Below are 16,813 nucleotides of genomic sequence, written 5' to 3'. Positions count from 1 at the left end.
TGTAAGTAATTGACCCTGAATGTAGACCTTTCATCTGATCCGTACAAGGTCATTTAAACAAACCCTTCTGGCTGTTGACGGTCGACTGCACCAGTACCAAATAGAGGGACGGACTCCAGATTGTCGTACGTCAACTGTGACCTGTTTAAAGAGTTGTGAATGAAAAACCACAAACAAAAACATGAATACGATGAATGAAGATCCTAACCTTCAATTGAGGAGTGGGCAGCGATTAAGATGTTGAATATGAGCAGCGAGACATGGACAGCGTGGAGATGGAGGAGCTGAAGGGTCTGTGTGAGTGTGTACTGATTTGCTCTTTTCGTGCTCATATGTACGCTCTACCATAAGTAAGCCAGTTGAATAAACTCACTTAGCTAGTTTTTCGGTGGCGTAGCTGGTTAGAACGGCGTCTGTCCCGCAGGAGACCAGGGTTCAAATCCACGCCTCGGCAACAACAGTACACAACACAGACTACATGATCAAACCGGACTATATGATCAAACCGATTATACATAGACCCAAGCTGCTAACCGGTTATTCGTAGAGCCAAGCTGGTAGGGCGGGAGGCCACAGCAGCAGAAGGTTGCTGAGTAAACCACTCAGGGACCACTGGCTCAGGGCCTCAGGGAAGCCGGGGGAGGCGTAGCCAGCCTGCATGGAGGCGCAAACCTTTTGCAGGGAGGATGCCATCTGTTTTGGAACCTGCCCGGGCTTCCGATGTGCGGATAAACATGGAGAAATAACGCACAAGGACATCCTTCTACTCCGATCCCCAAGGGCTGCGGATGAATGTCGGGCTTTGGTCCATCTTCTGTTTGAGTGACGCAGGCCAAAGACCACAGCCTGAGAGGATGAAGCCTGGCGAAGTGGGCCCCCGTTTGTGTCAAAGTGCAGGTCTTGGTCCAGCGACTCACGAGGTCATTCTGAGGGAGGTGGTGGGTGTGTCGGGGGCAGTGATCATGGCCCGGACACGTTTAATCCTCTCGCCATATACACACATACACAGGTGGGGGATGGTGTATATGTCTGTGTGCGGGGGGCGGGGGGGGATCTGTCACTGTGCAGTGACACACTGCGCCTGGAGGGAGGGTTGGGGGGGCTCGGTGGGCCAGTGAGATGGAGATGTGATTTAGGAAGAGAGGGACGTGATGACCACATGCCCCCCCCCCTCCGCCCCCCCCCCCCAGGGCAATTAATTACCCCAGCACTGCAGGCAAATGACTGCCACCACATGCAGATACATCCAAATGATGTATCGGACAAAAGGCCATGAAAATAGATGGGTTTTTAATACCCACAGACGGTGAGGGGGATAAATCAAGCAGAGAGACTCCATCTCACCATCACGACTTCCTGCTCCAGATAACTGCTCTTAACTCCCAGATGAGAAGAAAACTAACTTTCATCTCTCTCAATTAAAAGTCGCTTTCATTTGAATGACCCGTCCGGAGTATGCAAGCTGCACGTTTCGTCTCATACGAAACGCAGTATGAGAGTTAAACAAGCAGCTTCTGGCGTTCAAATGCTTTCCAATACGCTGGGCTCTGGGTGAAGAAGACGAGCTGTTTAATGATTCAACAGTCGGTCACACAACTCTTCAGGACCGAGGCGTCCGTCGCCCGCTTCCATTGAGAATGAATGGCAGCCGGCCGCTCTCGTCGCCCAAGTCGCTCGCTGTGTGAGTGCACAGTTAGGACATAACAATAGAAAACAAAGCAATGGAACGCATTTTGTCGCTGACGCTCGCTCGCGTCGCGTGTAGTTGGTGAGCAATGTTGCGCCCTCCTCCACTCCCTCACCCACCTACCCTCTCTTCATCTCTCCCTCCCTGGCTGCTGACACTTTTCTGGTCTGCTGGCTCTCTAGTGATGGTGACACTGCGATCGATGTGCGGGCAGGGGGGAAATTCCGTGCCAGCCGGCATGGATGGCGGCGCCCGCCGTTTCGCGAAGGCCGCAGGGCCGGGGGCCATCTGTGCGCCGTCGCTGTGGCCCGACAGATGCGCCGTTAAGTAAACACGATATTTCTGGAGCCGTGCGTTCCAGAGACCGGTTGCCACGGCGCGTCACTTGGCTGCTTCTAACGCGAAGCAGGTGTGTGTCGCGGAATGGTTCATAATTCTCCCATGCCGGCAGCAGAGTGGCTTCAGCCCTAATGGCCTGATGAGGGCAGCTGTCAGATGGGACACCTGCACAGTGACAACATGACCTTGCAGCAGGAGGCTGATACAACCAGCCGTGGTGAGCTGGCACCCAACCAGCTTAGGACTGGGCCTGCTCATAGAGGTATTTGTGTGTGTGTGTGTGTGTGTGTGTGTGTGTGTGTGTGTGTGTGTGTGTGTGTGTGTGTGCTGTCAGATCCCAGTGAGAAAGATCTAACCAGAGGCCGGCCTGACGGTAATGATAACAGTGTTTAGTTCCTTGTCATCCGTCTCAAACACCAGCAGCCCCCGCCCTGGACAGAACAGAGCCCCATGCTATTCACACACAGCTAGTGCCTGAGTCAGGCCAGATCCCCGGAGCTTTGGCTTGCCTTCGCTATCACGCACACACACGCGTACAGTCATCCTCCTCCACAGTTTCACTAGGCTCAGGCTGGATCATAACAGCTCCCATGAGGCTCAGGGCCTCATGACCACTTAGAGGGAGATGATAAGAAAAGATAGCAATGTAACTGAACACACACACACACACACTCACATAGACAGACACACACACACACACACAATTCTTCCTTTGTGCTCAGAAAATGCAGTTATGCATATGCAGTTATCTGCACATGACAGCACATCAGCAGGCCTCCAGAGCAGCTCTCTCTCTCTCTCTCTCTCTCTCTCGCTCTCTCTCTCTCTCTCTCTCTCTCTCACCCACACAGTCCTACATGGACATGACATAACCCTCAATAGCACCAGCCCATAAACACCACAATACCAGCCCAGTTCAGGGCAGACGTCAGCAGGTGGAGCAGGTAGGGACACGACCTTCTCACACACCCCCATGTAGGCGGGGGCTGGTTCTCTGGCTCCCTGCCCAGTGGAGGAGGCAGGTCCAGGGATATTAAGACATCACCTTCTCCCTGCTTCTACCACAGGGGGAGGGAGAGAATGAAAATGCACAAAGGAAAGGAATGACTTCTTCCCTAGGGGTTAATGTAGCGTAAAGTGGATCTGGCCCATAACTGCTGATGCAATCAAAGGGCGCCAATAACCTGTGAAATGCAAACTGTTCCCTTGGCTGACAATGAAACGAAGCGACATGAGCGTTTTTGGCATCAGCAACTGCTCTTAACTGGAGACGGGGAAATGACGCATTCTATTCCCATAATGCCTTGTATCAAGGACAGCTCTTGCAATTTTTGGGACAAGAGGTGGCTCGTTACCTTCGCAGCAGGATATCATGGAAAATGTTTGTTTTCCCTTTTCATGGTCATCTCATCATTTGTAATTATTGTATCTTTATTGAGAGTTTCTGTAAAATAAATAAATAAATAAACTGTTTTCTGAATCAAACAGTACTTAAAAGCAAAATACTATCCTGATGGAACACCGTGGATGTAATTGGCATGGTATGTAGGGATGTATGTAACGATAAACGGTATAGTGATAAACCGCGATAAAATTGGATTAAATTTGTCGTGCTAGAATTATCATTAAAACCGTGTGTGATTTCTGCACTTTGAAACACTCACTGTAAATACTATCCAGCATCAACCAAAGTAAGCAACAGTCTCCAAGACTATTTGTGGTTTTCAATATAAAACTTGGTGAAATGATTTTAGTGTTTATCAGTATTTTTTGAAAATATTCAGTATATTTTATAATACCGTAATAATATTCATAACCATGATAATTTTAGTCACTAGAATCGTGATATGAAATTTGCATATCATTACATCGCTACTCAACTGTATTTTTTTGACAGCGCTTAATAAGGAATCAGGTTAAATTCTTGTGTGTGTGTGTGTGTGTGTGTATGTGTGTGTGTGTGTGTGTGTGTGTGTGCGTGCGTGCACATGCGTGCGTGTGTATGAGTTTGATATAGCTTAACAATGAGTGATGAAAAAATGAGTTCTTCCCATCCATCTTTTACGAGTGGGGAATCATCCAGCACTTTGTCCTGACTGGGACAATCACATGAGAGACCCAGGGAGGATGTCCTGGCTGGGACAATCACATGAGAGACCCAGGGAGGATGTCCTGACTGGGACAATCACATGAGAGACCCAGGGAGGATGTCCTGACTGGGACAATCACATGAGAGACCCAGGGAGGATGTCCTGGCTGGGACAATCACATGAGAGACCCAGGGAGGATGTCCTGACTGGGACAATCACATGAGAGACCCAGGGAGAATGTCCTGACTGGGACAATCACATGAGAGACCCAGGGAGAATGTCCTGGCTGGGACAATCACTTGAGAGACCCAGGGAGAATGTCCTGACTGGGACAATCACTTGAGAGACCCAGGGAGGATGTCCTGGCTGGGACAATCACTTGAGAGACCCAGGGAGAATGGACAGATGGAAGACAGACTCTCAGTTCTGTATAGTCACAAGCTTTGAGAGGAATCCTCTGACAATTATCCAAGATAATGCCTATATAAGTGCAGTCCATTTACCATTTACCATATAGTCTTGAGAACATGGTAACAAGCACCATTAACACTTCCCAAAACACATGCACTCACACAAACAAACAAACACAGACACACACGCACACACACACACACACACACGCACACACACACACACACACACACACACACACACACACACACACACACACACACACACACACACACACACACAGATTGTAGTACACTTTTAGCAATGCACTCGTGCCATGTCATTAGATGTAAGCAACTCAATCCCCTTAAGGAGGAACTGCAAGAGCAGGAAACTGGCGGATTTAACGCACTGGGTCCTGTTGCCATGTGACTGGGAGAGCAGTGGTCTCTTTATCCTGGGAAGCGGTGTGGTTGGGATTAGCGCGGGATTAGGGATTCAGACTCACACTCTTTGGACATTCCCACTGCAAAGCACTTCTGCAGGCGGCAGTACTGACAGCGGTTCCTCGTCACTTTGTTGATGATGCAGTTCTTGTCCCTGTGACACGTGTACACCATGTTCTTCTGGATGCTTCTGCGAAAAAAACCCTGAGGAGAGAGAGAGGGGGGGGAAAGAGAGAGGGGGGTGAAAAAGAGAGGAGGGAGAGAGAGCGGGGGTGAGAGAGAGAGAGAGGGTGAGTAAAGTGGGTGCAGACAGAAAGAAAAAGAGAGAGAAGGCAAGTCAGGGAGGGGAGGGAGGTGGGATGGACAGAAAAAGAGTCTTTAGTCTTTCCTGTACAGCGACCTTGTACAGACATCGTCCTGACCTCATTTCCCCTTAATCTTCTAAAGCTATATTACACCAAAGCCTCCTCCACAGCATGCGGCCATACTGAGTTGATATTCTGTTGTCATTCAGTATCATAATCATTCCCTAGTAGAATGTGAAGGTGTTGTAGTTAGCAGACATGGGGGAGGGGGGGTTCTCTAAGGGGAGACAATGTGAGGGAGGATGGATTGGAACGCTACAGACAGACAGCGGCCCTGAGGGGATCAAACAGAGCCCTGCTCTATGCGGCTCTATGCTTTTGTTCTGATGAGTGTGTTGGGGATACAAGATCTTTATTTGACAAGGTGACATTGAGCCTCGCACAACTACTCGGCACAGAAATAAAGAGGGAACAATTCCATAAATCCTTTTTTTTTTCACTACCATGAACATTGCTCATTTGAGTTCAATATTCATCGCTCAAAATCGTCTTTGTGTGGTTCGTTCCGCCACCGTGAAACACACCCGTTGAACAAGCACATTCCTCGATGGAGTGCCACTTAGGTGACACCCAGTGACAGCGCGTGTCATAGGAGGGCGGAGGAAGCTTAGCACAGAATGTTCCAGATGATCGCAAGGCCCTCCTCTTGTTTTAATCCCATTTACTACAGTGAAGCGACTCTCTGTGAACGCCAGCGTAGTCTAGGGTGCCGTTGAGGGAGGACGATGGATACCCCGGCTACATGCCGCTGCTGAGTTAAAAGCTGCCGATGAACAGAACTGTAGTTGCATATGATGTGTGTTCCTGAGATGTGAGGTGTCGCGTAGCAGCCCGGAGCAGGCTGGAATACCAGGGAAGAAAGAGGCAGCTTCTTTTAAGACTTTACAGTCATTATTCAATTTTTATTTTTATTTTTTTTGCTCTGGGGTCCTTTGTTGCGGTCGTTCATCATCCAGGCCCTTTTGTACATATTTGCGGGCGTCCGTTTGGCTGCCTGAGGACTTCTGTGGAGAAGAGTGTGAGTGTCTGTGTGTGTGGAAGGTAAATTTCCATTTCCCACATGCGCCTGTGACTGATGGGACCTTGCGTTTTCATTAGGGGAGCAGAGTGCATGATGGGTAACAGATTAGATCACGGGGCCGAAACGGCTGACTCTGGAGCCCATCTCGGCCCTGCCTCCTGGCATCCATCAAAAGCACGGGACCTCCCCTCGGCACCGCGGACACTGCAGCTACCAGCCAATCGTGTCTCGGCTGCGGCAGCATGTGACCAGCCCGAGGTCACCTCCCACTGCCTGGCATTACTCACTTTCTTAATAGAGGCCTTTATCCAGGTTGATGGAAGCTGAGTGAATTCTTATACATCGCCTCTTAGTTGTGATTGATGGCCATGGGATGGGCTTCTCTACATGCTGCAGCTGATGGCGTTAAGGTGTTCAGCTGAGTTATCCTAGCCAAGGCTACTGTGGTAGTTATCCTATTCAAACCTGTTTGACCACGCAGGACTGATGCCCGCTGCCTGCATAACACACTCTCAAGGAAGGCAGCTGCCCTTGGAGCACTGTGTGTGTGTGTGTGTGTGTGTGTGTGTGTGTGTGTGTGTGTGTGTGTGTGTGCTTATAAGGACTTGAATAGAGTTCTTGAATATCTTGATTTTATGATCCTGTTCAGGTTGATTGCGTTATACAAGGATACTATGGTATTTATCCTGTTCATAACTGACCATTCAGACAGGCTGTCCTTGAAGCAAATGTGAATGTGTGAGTGACTGAGTGCTAACCTGACGCGCCAGATGGTTTGTTGAACAGAACCATCTGGGACGTCGTCATTGGAAACTATTTGGAAAAGGGCAGGCACTTTCAAAAATATGTGGCAGGTGATTGGATGAACCATCTGTCTATCACAGGCTAACTTCAACCAATCAGACCAACAAATCATATATTGCTGTCGTCACACCTAAACCACACCCGTAGCTGCCTCATATGACACCGATTGACCCTGAGAAAATTTGACTCGGAGCACAAACGGATTCATGTTGAGCCTGGCCAGACTGATCCATGTAGAGAAACAGAATGTGAGAGCAGGATGGTCTCACAAGGCTGAGTGTGTGAGTGGGCTGAAAATTAAAGGTACTTTATACAATCTCATAGGGCTGGGTATCGATTAGAATTTCAAGAATCGATTCGACTCCGATTCACAAGGTTCAGAATCAATTATCACGATTCAATTCGATTCAATATCGATTCGGTTAGTGTTACTAAAACCTGTTTTTTTAGCTGTAACCTTAATTACATGACTGCCAAGTTATGCAACACATCAATACTGGGCTGATTATCGATACTGATTTCCAAAAATGAATGAATGAATGAATCATTGAATTCATTAATGAACTATTCATTCTTTCATTTATTCATTCATTCATTAAATAAAATATCGATTTTGGGATTCAGAATCGATTTATCGATTTTTTAAACCCAGCACTACAATCTCACCACCTACAATCAACACCTACTCACGTGTATACATGTGCAACTTTATATGCAAGGACCGTGTACAGGGTATGTGTGTGTGTGTCTGTGCGTGTGTGTGTCTGAGAGAGAGAGAGAGAGAGAGAGAGAGAGAGAGAGAAAGAGGAGTGATGTGTTTAAAACCGAGTCGCTCTGAAGTCATTTCTCGGCAGCAGTCAACAGATGCAGCCTCTGAAGAGGCCTTCGTCTCTGCTTGGCACCCTGGGGAGGAGCTATCACTGTCTGTGATGACAGAGCCACACAGAGACCTCGTCAACGCATATGCTCCAACCCCCCCCCCCACCCCCCCCCAACCCCACCCCCACCCCTCTCACTCTCTCTCTCAGACACACATATGCACAATTACCACAGGACAGGGAGCGAACCAGAGACTAGCGCTCCCGTGATATTCCGCCCCCTCCTCAAAGCTTGTTTTCTTATCGGAAACGTATGACTCCGTATCAAAGGACACCCTTGAGCTGAGCGTTTTACACAGGTGGTTACCTAAGCACCAGCTGTAGGGGGGCTGGCGGGCCTAAATAAGTGATAGAATCAGAAGTTCGCTGTGAGGACACCACATGGCTGATTCTCGGCTGCCTCGACTCTTGTTGGACAGCTTCCAGCTGCTCCCGAAGCTGATTGGCCGATAAGGCCCTGGCGAGATGTCATGTTTCGGGCTAGTTCTCCGGGCACGTACCCCTCAGCGCTGAAACACCACCAGCAGTGTCACCCTCCCTGGCTGCCTGGCCTCTGGGGACATGGACAGATCCACCTGGGAGACAGACAGGGCCACTTCCCCCGGACACTACCCGATGAACAACATCTTAACTGGAATCGTTATCCACCATCTTGTTATCTTAATGGGCGAGGGATAGGGTGTCCCAGCGCCGGCCCGGGCATCTTAGGCCTTCTCATTTACAGATTAAAAAATGAAAGTGCCACCCCATCAATTATTAAGCCACAACCCAACCCCTCTCCCTCCCTCCTCCTCCTCCTCCTCCTCCCTCCCTCCCTCCCTGATCCGCCGGACTCCCCTGACCAGGGCGTTTCGTGTTGCCCGAGCATTGAGTGTGGTACGAGCAGAGCGGCAGAGTGGATTAGCTTTCGCCCTTAATCGCACGGACATGTTATCGCCACGGTGGAAAGTGGAGAGGACACTGGAGACCCCGGGGGGGGGGGGGGCTTCCAGAAAACTGAGCAGGCGGAGGAGGGGAGAGGGGGGGGGGCAATTTAGCCAAGCTATTACTTACACCTGCAGTTCATCAGAGAGGTGAGACACAGATCGGAGAGGTGGGGTCGGGGGGGGATAAGGGTGGGGGTGGGGGGGGCAGAGAGAGAGAGAGAGAGTAAAAGTGGAATGGGGGGGGGGGGTGGGGGGTTGTGTTACAGGAGCGGAGAGGAAAAATGTTGCGGTTCACCTTGGTGTGAGCCGTGTGTTCCTCTGTTGAACATGGGAGTGGTGGCGGCCTGGCCTGGGTGCCATTGAAAAGCCAGGGTAAATAAGAACGCAAGAAAGGAGCTCTGCCCGCAACAAAGACCGGCTTTGTTGCCGTGGTGAACGTGAAACCTCCGACAGATAACACACACACACTCACACACAGGAGGAGGAACAGGCCCTGGAGGGCTACAGTCAAATGGGGCCCTGTGTAACAGTGGAGAGGACAGATAAGAAGAGCCGGTCAGACCCCCTGACCCGTTCCTATTTCCATTCTCTCCTCCTCTTACTCTTCCTCTCCGCCGCCATGGAAACAAACTGCGCGGCAACCTGACCAGTTCTTATCTGTCCATCGGAGAAGCTGAAATACACAGGTGGGCATCTGGTGGAGAGAAAGAAGAGAGAAAACAGTGGAGTTAAGGAAGAAAGGAAGAATGAGAGAGGCAGAGAGGGAAGGCGAGCGAGGGTGAGGGTGAGAGTCAGTCAGTCGGGGGCCTTTTAGAGGAGAGGGGTGACTCACCTACACCCGGTCTGAAAAGGAGTAGAGGCGGAGAGAAAGAGGGAGATAGAAAGAAAGAGAGGATGGAGGGGAGAAGGAAGAGGGCCCCTCTGACAGATCAGATCACCCTGCAACCCACAAACGGCCCACTGTCGTCGCAGTCTTCAGCTTGCCAGTCTCCATTCAGCTCCGAGCTTTCTCCCAGACATACGGGGGCCCGGGGTGAATGTGTGTGTGTCTGTGTGTGTGTGTGTGTGGGGGGGGGGGGGGTGCGCACTCAATAGCCATCTCCAACTCCTCTGCTACAAGAGAGAAGCATCACGCAGACTGGCTCCGAACTAGGCCACAGGCTGAGTATGGCCGTTGAATAACTGCCTGAATGATATTCAAATCTGACAGTTTTCTGCAATGTGTCAAACGACACATTCATTGTCCTTTCATGTGGGTGCATGGCCTCCACAACACCTCTCAGTTGTGATAATTTTACATTTGTTCAAAGAGTGTAGTGGGTGACATGATCAAGCCATTATTTGACACTGTCAACCCAGATAGCAAGCAGATCTGGGCCATATACAGGCCAGATCTGGCCCTTGTGGCTTAGTTCCGGCCCATATATGGCCCAGAATCATTACAAATCCGCTTGCTATCTGGGAAGACATTGTGAGGCGGAACTGAGAACGTTCCAGCAGGTGAGTCATTCTGTCCTCCTCCCACTGGACTCGCTCTCCCCCAGAAAATGCTTCTTAGTGCAAAAGCAAACAATCTCCGCCTCGCTGTGGATCAAAACACACTTCACAAGAAACTCCCATCTCTAAAGAAAATAAAAATAAAATAAAAATAAACCCAAACACATGTGATACAAATATTTCCCCAACCCACGGACCGGTTCTAATACCTTGACATGAGGAGGTACAAATACACACACACACACACACACACACAAACAAACACACACGCACGCACATACACAAACACGCACCGAAGCAACAGCCTTTTGACTGTCTGGGAAACATCTTAAAGAATAAAATATCCCGCATTGGCCAACTGAAAAAAAAGGGACACAAAACAATTTCACTAGTTGTGCAGCAAATGCCATGAAGGGAGAGAGAGAGAGAGAGAGGCAGGATCTGGTAGGATAATCAGATCTATTTTCCGTCACACCTCTCCATTAACCTTCTCCCTTTGATTTCACTATCTATTAGAACTCAGGCACTTTCATGTTGTACGACGTTGACAAATCACATTATGGGACTGTGTGCTAGCGGCTTCCGTCCGGCACTGAGGGAGGTTTATAGATTATTATGACAGGCAGAACAGAGCCAGGGAGAGACCCTCACAGAGTCACTCCTCCTGCTCTCCCTCCCTCTCTGCCTGTCTCTCTTTCACTCCCTCTGCTCTCAACTGTCATCTGAACCGGGCTTTTCATCATCCCTCTAACATTAACATCAGACAGCAGGAAGTAAATAAAGGTATTAAAAACATATAGGAGAGAAGTGATGAGAGCTGGAGCACATTCAACAGCCCTGGAACACTGACTAGACTGGAGGGTGGGTGTGTGTTTGTGCGTCCATGCGTGTGTGTGTGAGAGAGGGAGAGAGAAAGAGAGAAAGAGAAAGAGAGAGCAGAGTGTATTTAGTTGTGTTTATAAGAGAGAGAGAGAGAGAGAGAGAATGAGTCAGAATGTGTTTGTGGGCTGAGTTGAGTTGGAGACCCATAACTCACACAAGCTTTTTGTATGAATGCTTTTGTATGAATGTTTTACATAGCTTTCAGAGAATGTGGTCTTCCTCCTCCCCTCCTTCCTGCTTGTCAAACTAGTTCAATTTAAATATTATATATGTATATTTTATGCCCAGGCCACAGAACTGAACAGAGGAGCTCATCTGAAAAGTATTTGCATTCTTGCCAAGGAACTGTCAGCAATGACAATTTAAGGTTTCAACCCTGTTGCTTTGGAAACATATTAGAATGCTGTCAACACCCACATGTTGGTCTTTGTTAGCTTTACTGCAAAGACAAACAATTCACGATATTGACTCACACGCAAGTAAGGGGTAGTCCATTCTCACACCTGTGTCAGTGCTCTTCTCACACTGGTAAATAATGGAATACTGTAAGTCTGTAGACACAAGACACTGTCACTTTATGACTGTCGAACATACAACAAGGCCAGGTAAGAAAGACGAGAGAGTTACGGTCTGCATACCCACTGGGAATTGAAAAACCACTCGAAGGATGTTTCTCATTGTCTTGATCAGGTTGTGTGCTGTGGTTGTTACACTTTTCAATCAGCTTCTAATGAGAAGTATCACGCTGTAAAGCAGCGAGCTATTGAAAGCCAAGTAACAGGGCCCATATCATCCTCCTCCCTATGTTGAATCATTTATGCTGTTGAAAAACAGGAGGCCTTCAACATCGTCAGGAGTCAGTGAGGGAGAAAGCCAGACTAAAGTGCGATGATCCATATTTACTCTAGTCTGTTCTGACCTGAGATCCGGGCTGATGTCTGTGTGTGGTCCATATTTTGGCCCAAAAAATAAACGCCTATGATTGGTCCATAGTCAGTGCGTACAGACAGGCCTTGACATCGCCCCAAGATAGACATATGCGATTGGTTCATATAAAGGCCGGTCCGGATGGACTAAATATGGTCAAATCTCTCTCTCCCTCCTATCTTCTAACCAGGTCCAGTGGATGCCCCACTGTCACCAGCAGACCTCCCGGAGTCCGATAGATACCCCCGTGTCTGCTGTGGATGTCGTAGCATGTCCGTAGAATGTTCTCTCTCCTATGATGCTTTTAGCCTCTCTCACTCTGAAATGTAATTTAATGTAATGTATTGCTATATAAATGTTCTTAGCCGGTAGACAAACATACTCCTGGAGCTTGCTCGATCGCCTTGTTGAGAGGGGTCAGGGAAGAATTTTTACAGCTCACTTATCTGGCCCCCGGGTGATTACTGTTTTTTTGCTTCCCTCTGGAATATGTAGAGAGTGGGTCGTACGCCCACCTCCCTTGTTCTCTGTAAAGCGCATTGTGTTGCCTCTGGGTATGAAATGCGCTATACAAATAAAGCTTTGATTGATTGATTGATTGAAATCACAGACGTGCGGTCGGGATGGACTAAATCTAGACCAATCAAAGACGAAGGAAAGTTAGAAAAAGGTTGAAGGCGACACTGACAGATATCCGTAGTCCACAACAATGTGTGACGAGGAGGAGGAGGGAGTCACAGGTCTGGACTGGTCCACACTGGCATGTGTGAACATTGGAGGAGGCTCTTGGTACAAGCTGTCTTAACTTGGTGGCCTTCCTGACTTTGAATGAAAAGGTAGGAGGCCGTCTCAGACTATATTATGCATGTGCTTATGGAGGCCCATATGTCTGCTCTGTGGTTTACCAATTCAAATCAGCCCCCCCCCCAACATATCAAACAGTGTGTGGGAATGCTTGTCAGATAATGTAAATGAAGAGACCTTCAAGAATAAACATATCTTAAAGCACACAAGTACATATTGTGCACACACACACAAGTGCACACTACGCACGTGCGCGCACACACACACACACACACACACACACACAAGCCTTATCTGTTTGCTGGTGTAATTCTATCATTCACAGTTCGGTAAAGGGCTCAAGTGAAACTCGGGCGAGTGTGTAAAGCCCTACAGCTGCGTAGCACACTCCACTGAGCCTGTCCAATGGCAGGGATTGGCCCTCACAACCGTAACAACAATGCCTTTGCCATGGAGACTGAAATACGACACAGAAAAAGCCATAATCCGGAGCTTAATCCTCTCAGAGTCAAGATGTCACAGAAATCAAAGCTTTATCATGAGTTTGGCTATTTTTACATCTGCACAGTGAGAGTGGATATATGGAAATAAATCATCCCATGTTCTCCTATGGGAATCTGCCAGCAAAAAGGAAGTTCAGCCCTATCAAGTGATTTTGATAAATGATGATGTTTGTGATGTGATGCGGAATGTGTGTGTGTGTGTGTGTCTGTGTGTGCATGTGTGCATGTGTGCGTGAGGGGCAGGGTTGGCGTCAACTCCACTTCATTGTAGTCAATACAGGTAATTCAGAGTTCAACTATAAAATGTTAAATTCAAATAACATTTGCTGCAAAAAGCTTTTGCAAACAAACAAAAAAGTATATTTTCTCAAATGATGGAATTGAAACGGAATTAACCCCAAGCCTGTGTGTGTGTGTGTGTGTGTGTGTGTGTGTGTGTGTGTGTGTGTGTGTGTGTGTGTGTGTGTGCGTGCGTGTGTGTGTGTGTGTGTGTATGCGCATGCGTGCGTGCGCACACATCTAAGGGCAGGTGTTTTATTTGAATCCTCCTTTAATTAAAGGAGTAGTAAAGGCAAAATGCATGTTTAGCCCTGTTTTAAGGTTACTTATGATCATATATAATGGTTCAGATCAAAACATTGACAAAACTAGCACTTTTTAGAAAGTCGGATAATTGCTCTACCACCGTTTTGGTCATACAATGGATGTGGGTGGGCATCTTGAAAAATCTTTCAAAAACATGTTAAACTCTCGATTTCAAAGACAAGAAACTCGCCAAGGTGTTAGTTGGCATTCTGACATATAATTCGCCATAAAGTAAGATTCTAGTTCATCTGGAAAGGCTTTTTTAAATATTTAGCATAGAACTATTTAGTCGCAGCACATACATGTGTAAACTTCCACAAACTAGGTAGCCTAGCAACATAAACAATAACAATAGCTACCGTAAGTAGTTCCGCTTCCTGAATCCCCTCTGCGGATTGATCTACACATTGATGCGACAACGGTCGCATCAATACAAGTCAATGGATTTCATAAAATGATCAATAAAACCCTACAGGATTCATACTTTGCGGCGAATTTGATGTCAGAACACCAACGGACACCAATTACCTCCTCGGTAAGTTTCTTGTCTTTGAAATCGAGAGTTTAACATGTTTTTGAAAGATTTTTCAAGGTGCCCATCCACATCCATTGTATGACCTAAACGGTGGTAGAGCAATTATCAGACTTTCTCAAAAGTGCTAGTTTTGTCAACATTTTGATATGAACCATTGTATATGATCATAAGTAACCTTAAAACAGGGCTAAACATGCATTTTCCCTTTACTACTCCTTTAAACAGATTTAGTTTATTGAGACCTAGGTCTCTTTTGCAGAAACATGCAGTGAAGGCAAACAACAGAATGCAAAAAAAAACAATACAATAAACACGGCTATGCTCGCCTTGAAAATTACCTTTACAACTTCTACAGCCTCCACCAGATGTGTTTGTACAGTATCTCTATAGCTAGACTGTGGGATAGAGGTCAAGGGTCACACTGGACGTAAGCTGAGGCTTAAATCATTGGATTCATGGTCGGCTTGGGAGTCCAGAGAGAACTCAGTTTGACCCAAACCCCAGTGAGTGAGTTGATCACCATCTCCCTTGGGCCAACAACTCCAAAGGATTCCTGGGATTCCATCGCTTCAATTACAGTGGGAATGAGAGAAAGAAGGTAAGACAGAGAGAGAGAGAGAGAGAGAAAGGGAGAGAGAGAGAGAGGCTCAGTGAACATCCCTATTAAGCTACATATCATTGGGCTCTGTGCAGGCAAGTATTTGATGGAAATAAAGACTAAAACTCTATCCATGGCCTAAACGAGTCTGTTAACTCACTGCAGCAGACAGAGACTACATTTGAGAGCTTGGTACTTGAACAGGCGGACATGACCACATTACGACTACTTCAGCTCTTGGCCAGTCCAAATAGACAGAGCAATAGTATTGTGTGCAGTGCTAGTAAATGAGCTAGTACTTCCACTTCAACGTAATTAGCCACTACTGTATAGGAAGGAAAGCACAGGGGCTGTTTTATTGTGACTGGTGATTCATAGATGATTTTTTTCCACACACAGAACTACTGATAGCTGGTAGTCTTTGTGAAACCCAAACATTAGTGTCATGTGTTAGTGCCAGGTGGTCAGGGACATGGAGGAGATTTGATAGTGCAGATGGGGCGAGATAGTAAGGTACAGAGGCTTACCTTGCATCCCTCACACGCGCTGACGCCATAGTGGTACCCAGAAGACTTGTCCTGGCACACGAAGCAGGGCTTGTAGACCCGTGGAGGGGGCAGAGGGGACGGAGGACTGGGGACAAGCTCCTCAGAACTGGTGCTCTGGGTCTCGATGGCTGCAGGAGGACAAAAAAGCAACATCATATTTGAGAAGAGAGGGAGGAATACTTTGGGTAATTGAGGGGATTTGATAGTTGTACTGTGTGGATATAGATAGATAGATAGATAGATAGATAGATAGATAGATAGATAGATAGATAGATAGATAGATAGATAGATAGATAGATAGATAGATAGATAGATAGATAGATAGATAGATAGATAGATAGATAGATAGATAGATAGATAGATAGATAGATAGATAGAGGTAGGTAGGTAGGTAGGTAGGTAGGTAGGTAGGTAGAATGAAGTCTCCGACGTAACTTCAGGTGAGGCACAGATGTCAACGCCGGGCTAATCGGCAGAGGCTAATCAGTCACACCCCGTATGACGCAACCCACCAGCTGACTGTCAGCTGTCATGGCATTGGTTCAGCTCGCTAGAGCGCATCTATTTAAGCTGTCATATGTTCTGTCATACGGTGCGTTTTTCACAGTACATGGTGATAAGCCACACACACAGTGACAGAAGTGTTCACCAATGAATTTTATCTCTGCTTTTCACCCACCCCGTCGTCCCCCAAGGGCAGCCGGCAGCAGACAGTAAGCAGCGTGCAGGGGACACACCTGGGGGCCAACCAGGGGACACACCTGGGGGCCAACCATGGGACGCACCCGGGGGCCAACCAGGGGACGCACCCGGGGGCCAACCAAGTGCTCCTGTCCGTCTTCGCGTTAGCGATCTGTTCTTCTGCATGTTTTTGTCATATTGGGTTCTTTTTTTATGGGGGAAACCCTTGCGAACATGGGGAGAACATGCAAACTCCACACAGAAAGGCCCGGAGACCTTCTTGCTGTGAGGCGACAGTACTACAGTA

General features: G+C 47.7%; 1 protein-coding gene across 1 annotated transcript in view; it reads right to left on the bottom strand.

Annotated features, from left to right (window-relative positions):
• Positions 1-16,813, bottom strand: part of LOC311323337 (retinoic acid receptor beta-like) — a gene marked incomplete at both ends in the record, with an annotated part of 55,261 nt that overhangs the window by 12,931 nt on the left and 25,517 nt on the right. The window contains 2 exons of the mRNA XM_084455538.1: positions 5,015-5,156; positions 15,805-15,953. Coding sequence (XP_084311664.1) covers positions 5,015-5,156; positions 15,805-15,953 — 291 coding nt within the window. The remainder of the gene's footprint in view (positions 1-5,014; positions 5,157-15,804; positions 15,954-16,813) is intronic.

This window comes from Borostomias antarcticus (genome assembly GCF_949987555.1).
Source record: "Borostomias antarcticus genome assembly, chromosome: 21".
Taxonomy (NCBI): Eukaryota; Metazoa; Chordata; class Actinopteri; order Stomiiformes; family Stomiidae; genus Borostomias; species Borostomias antarcticus.
Note: the sequence above shows the minus strand (reverse complement) of the source record. Positions and strands in the feature narration are given on the sequence as shown.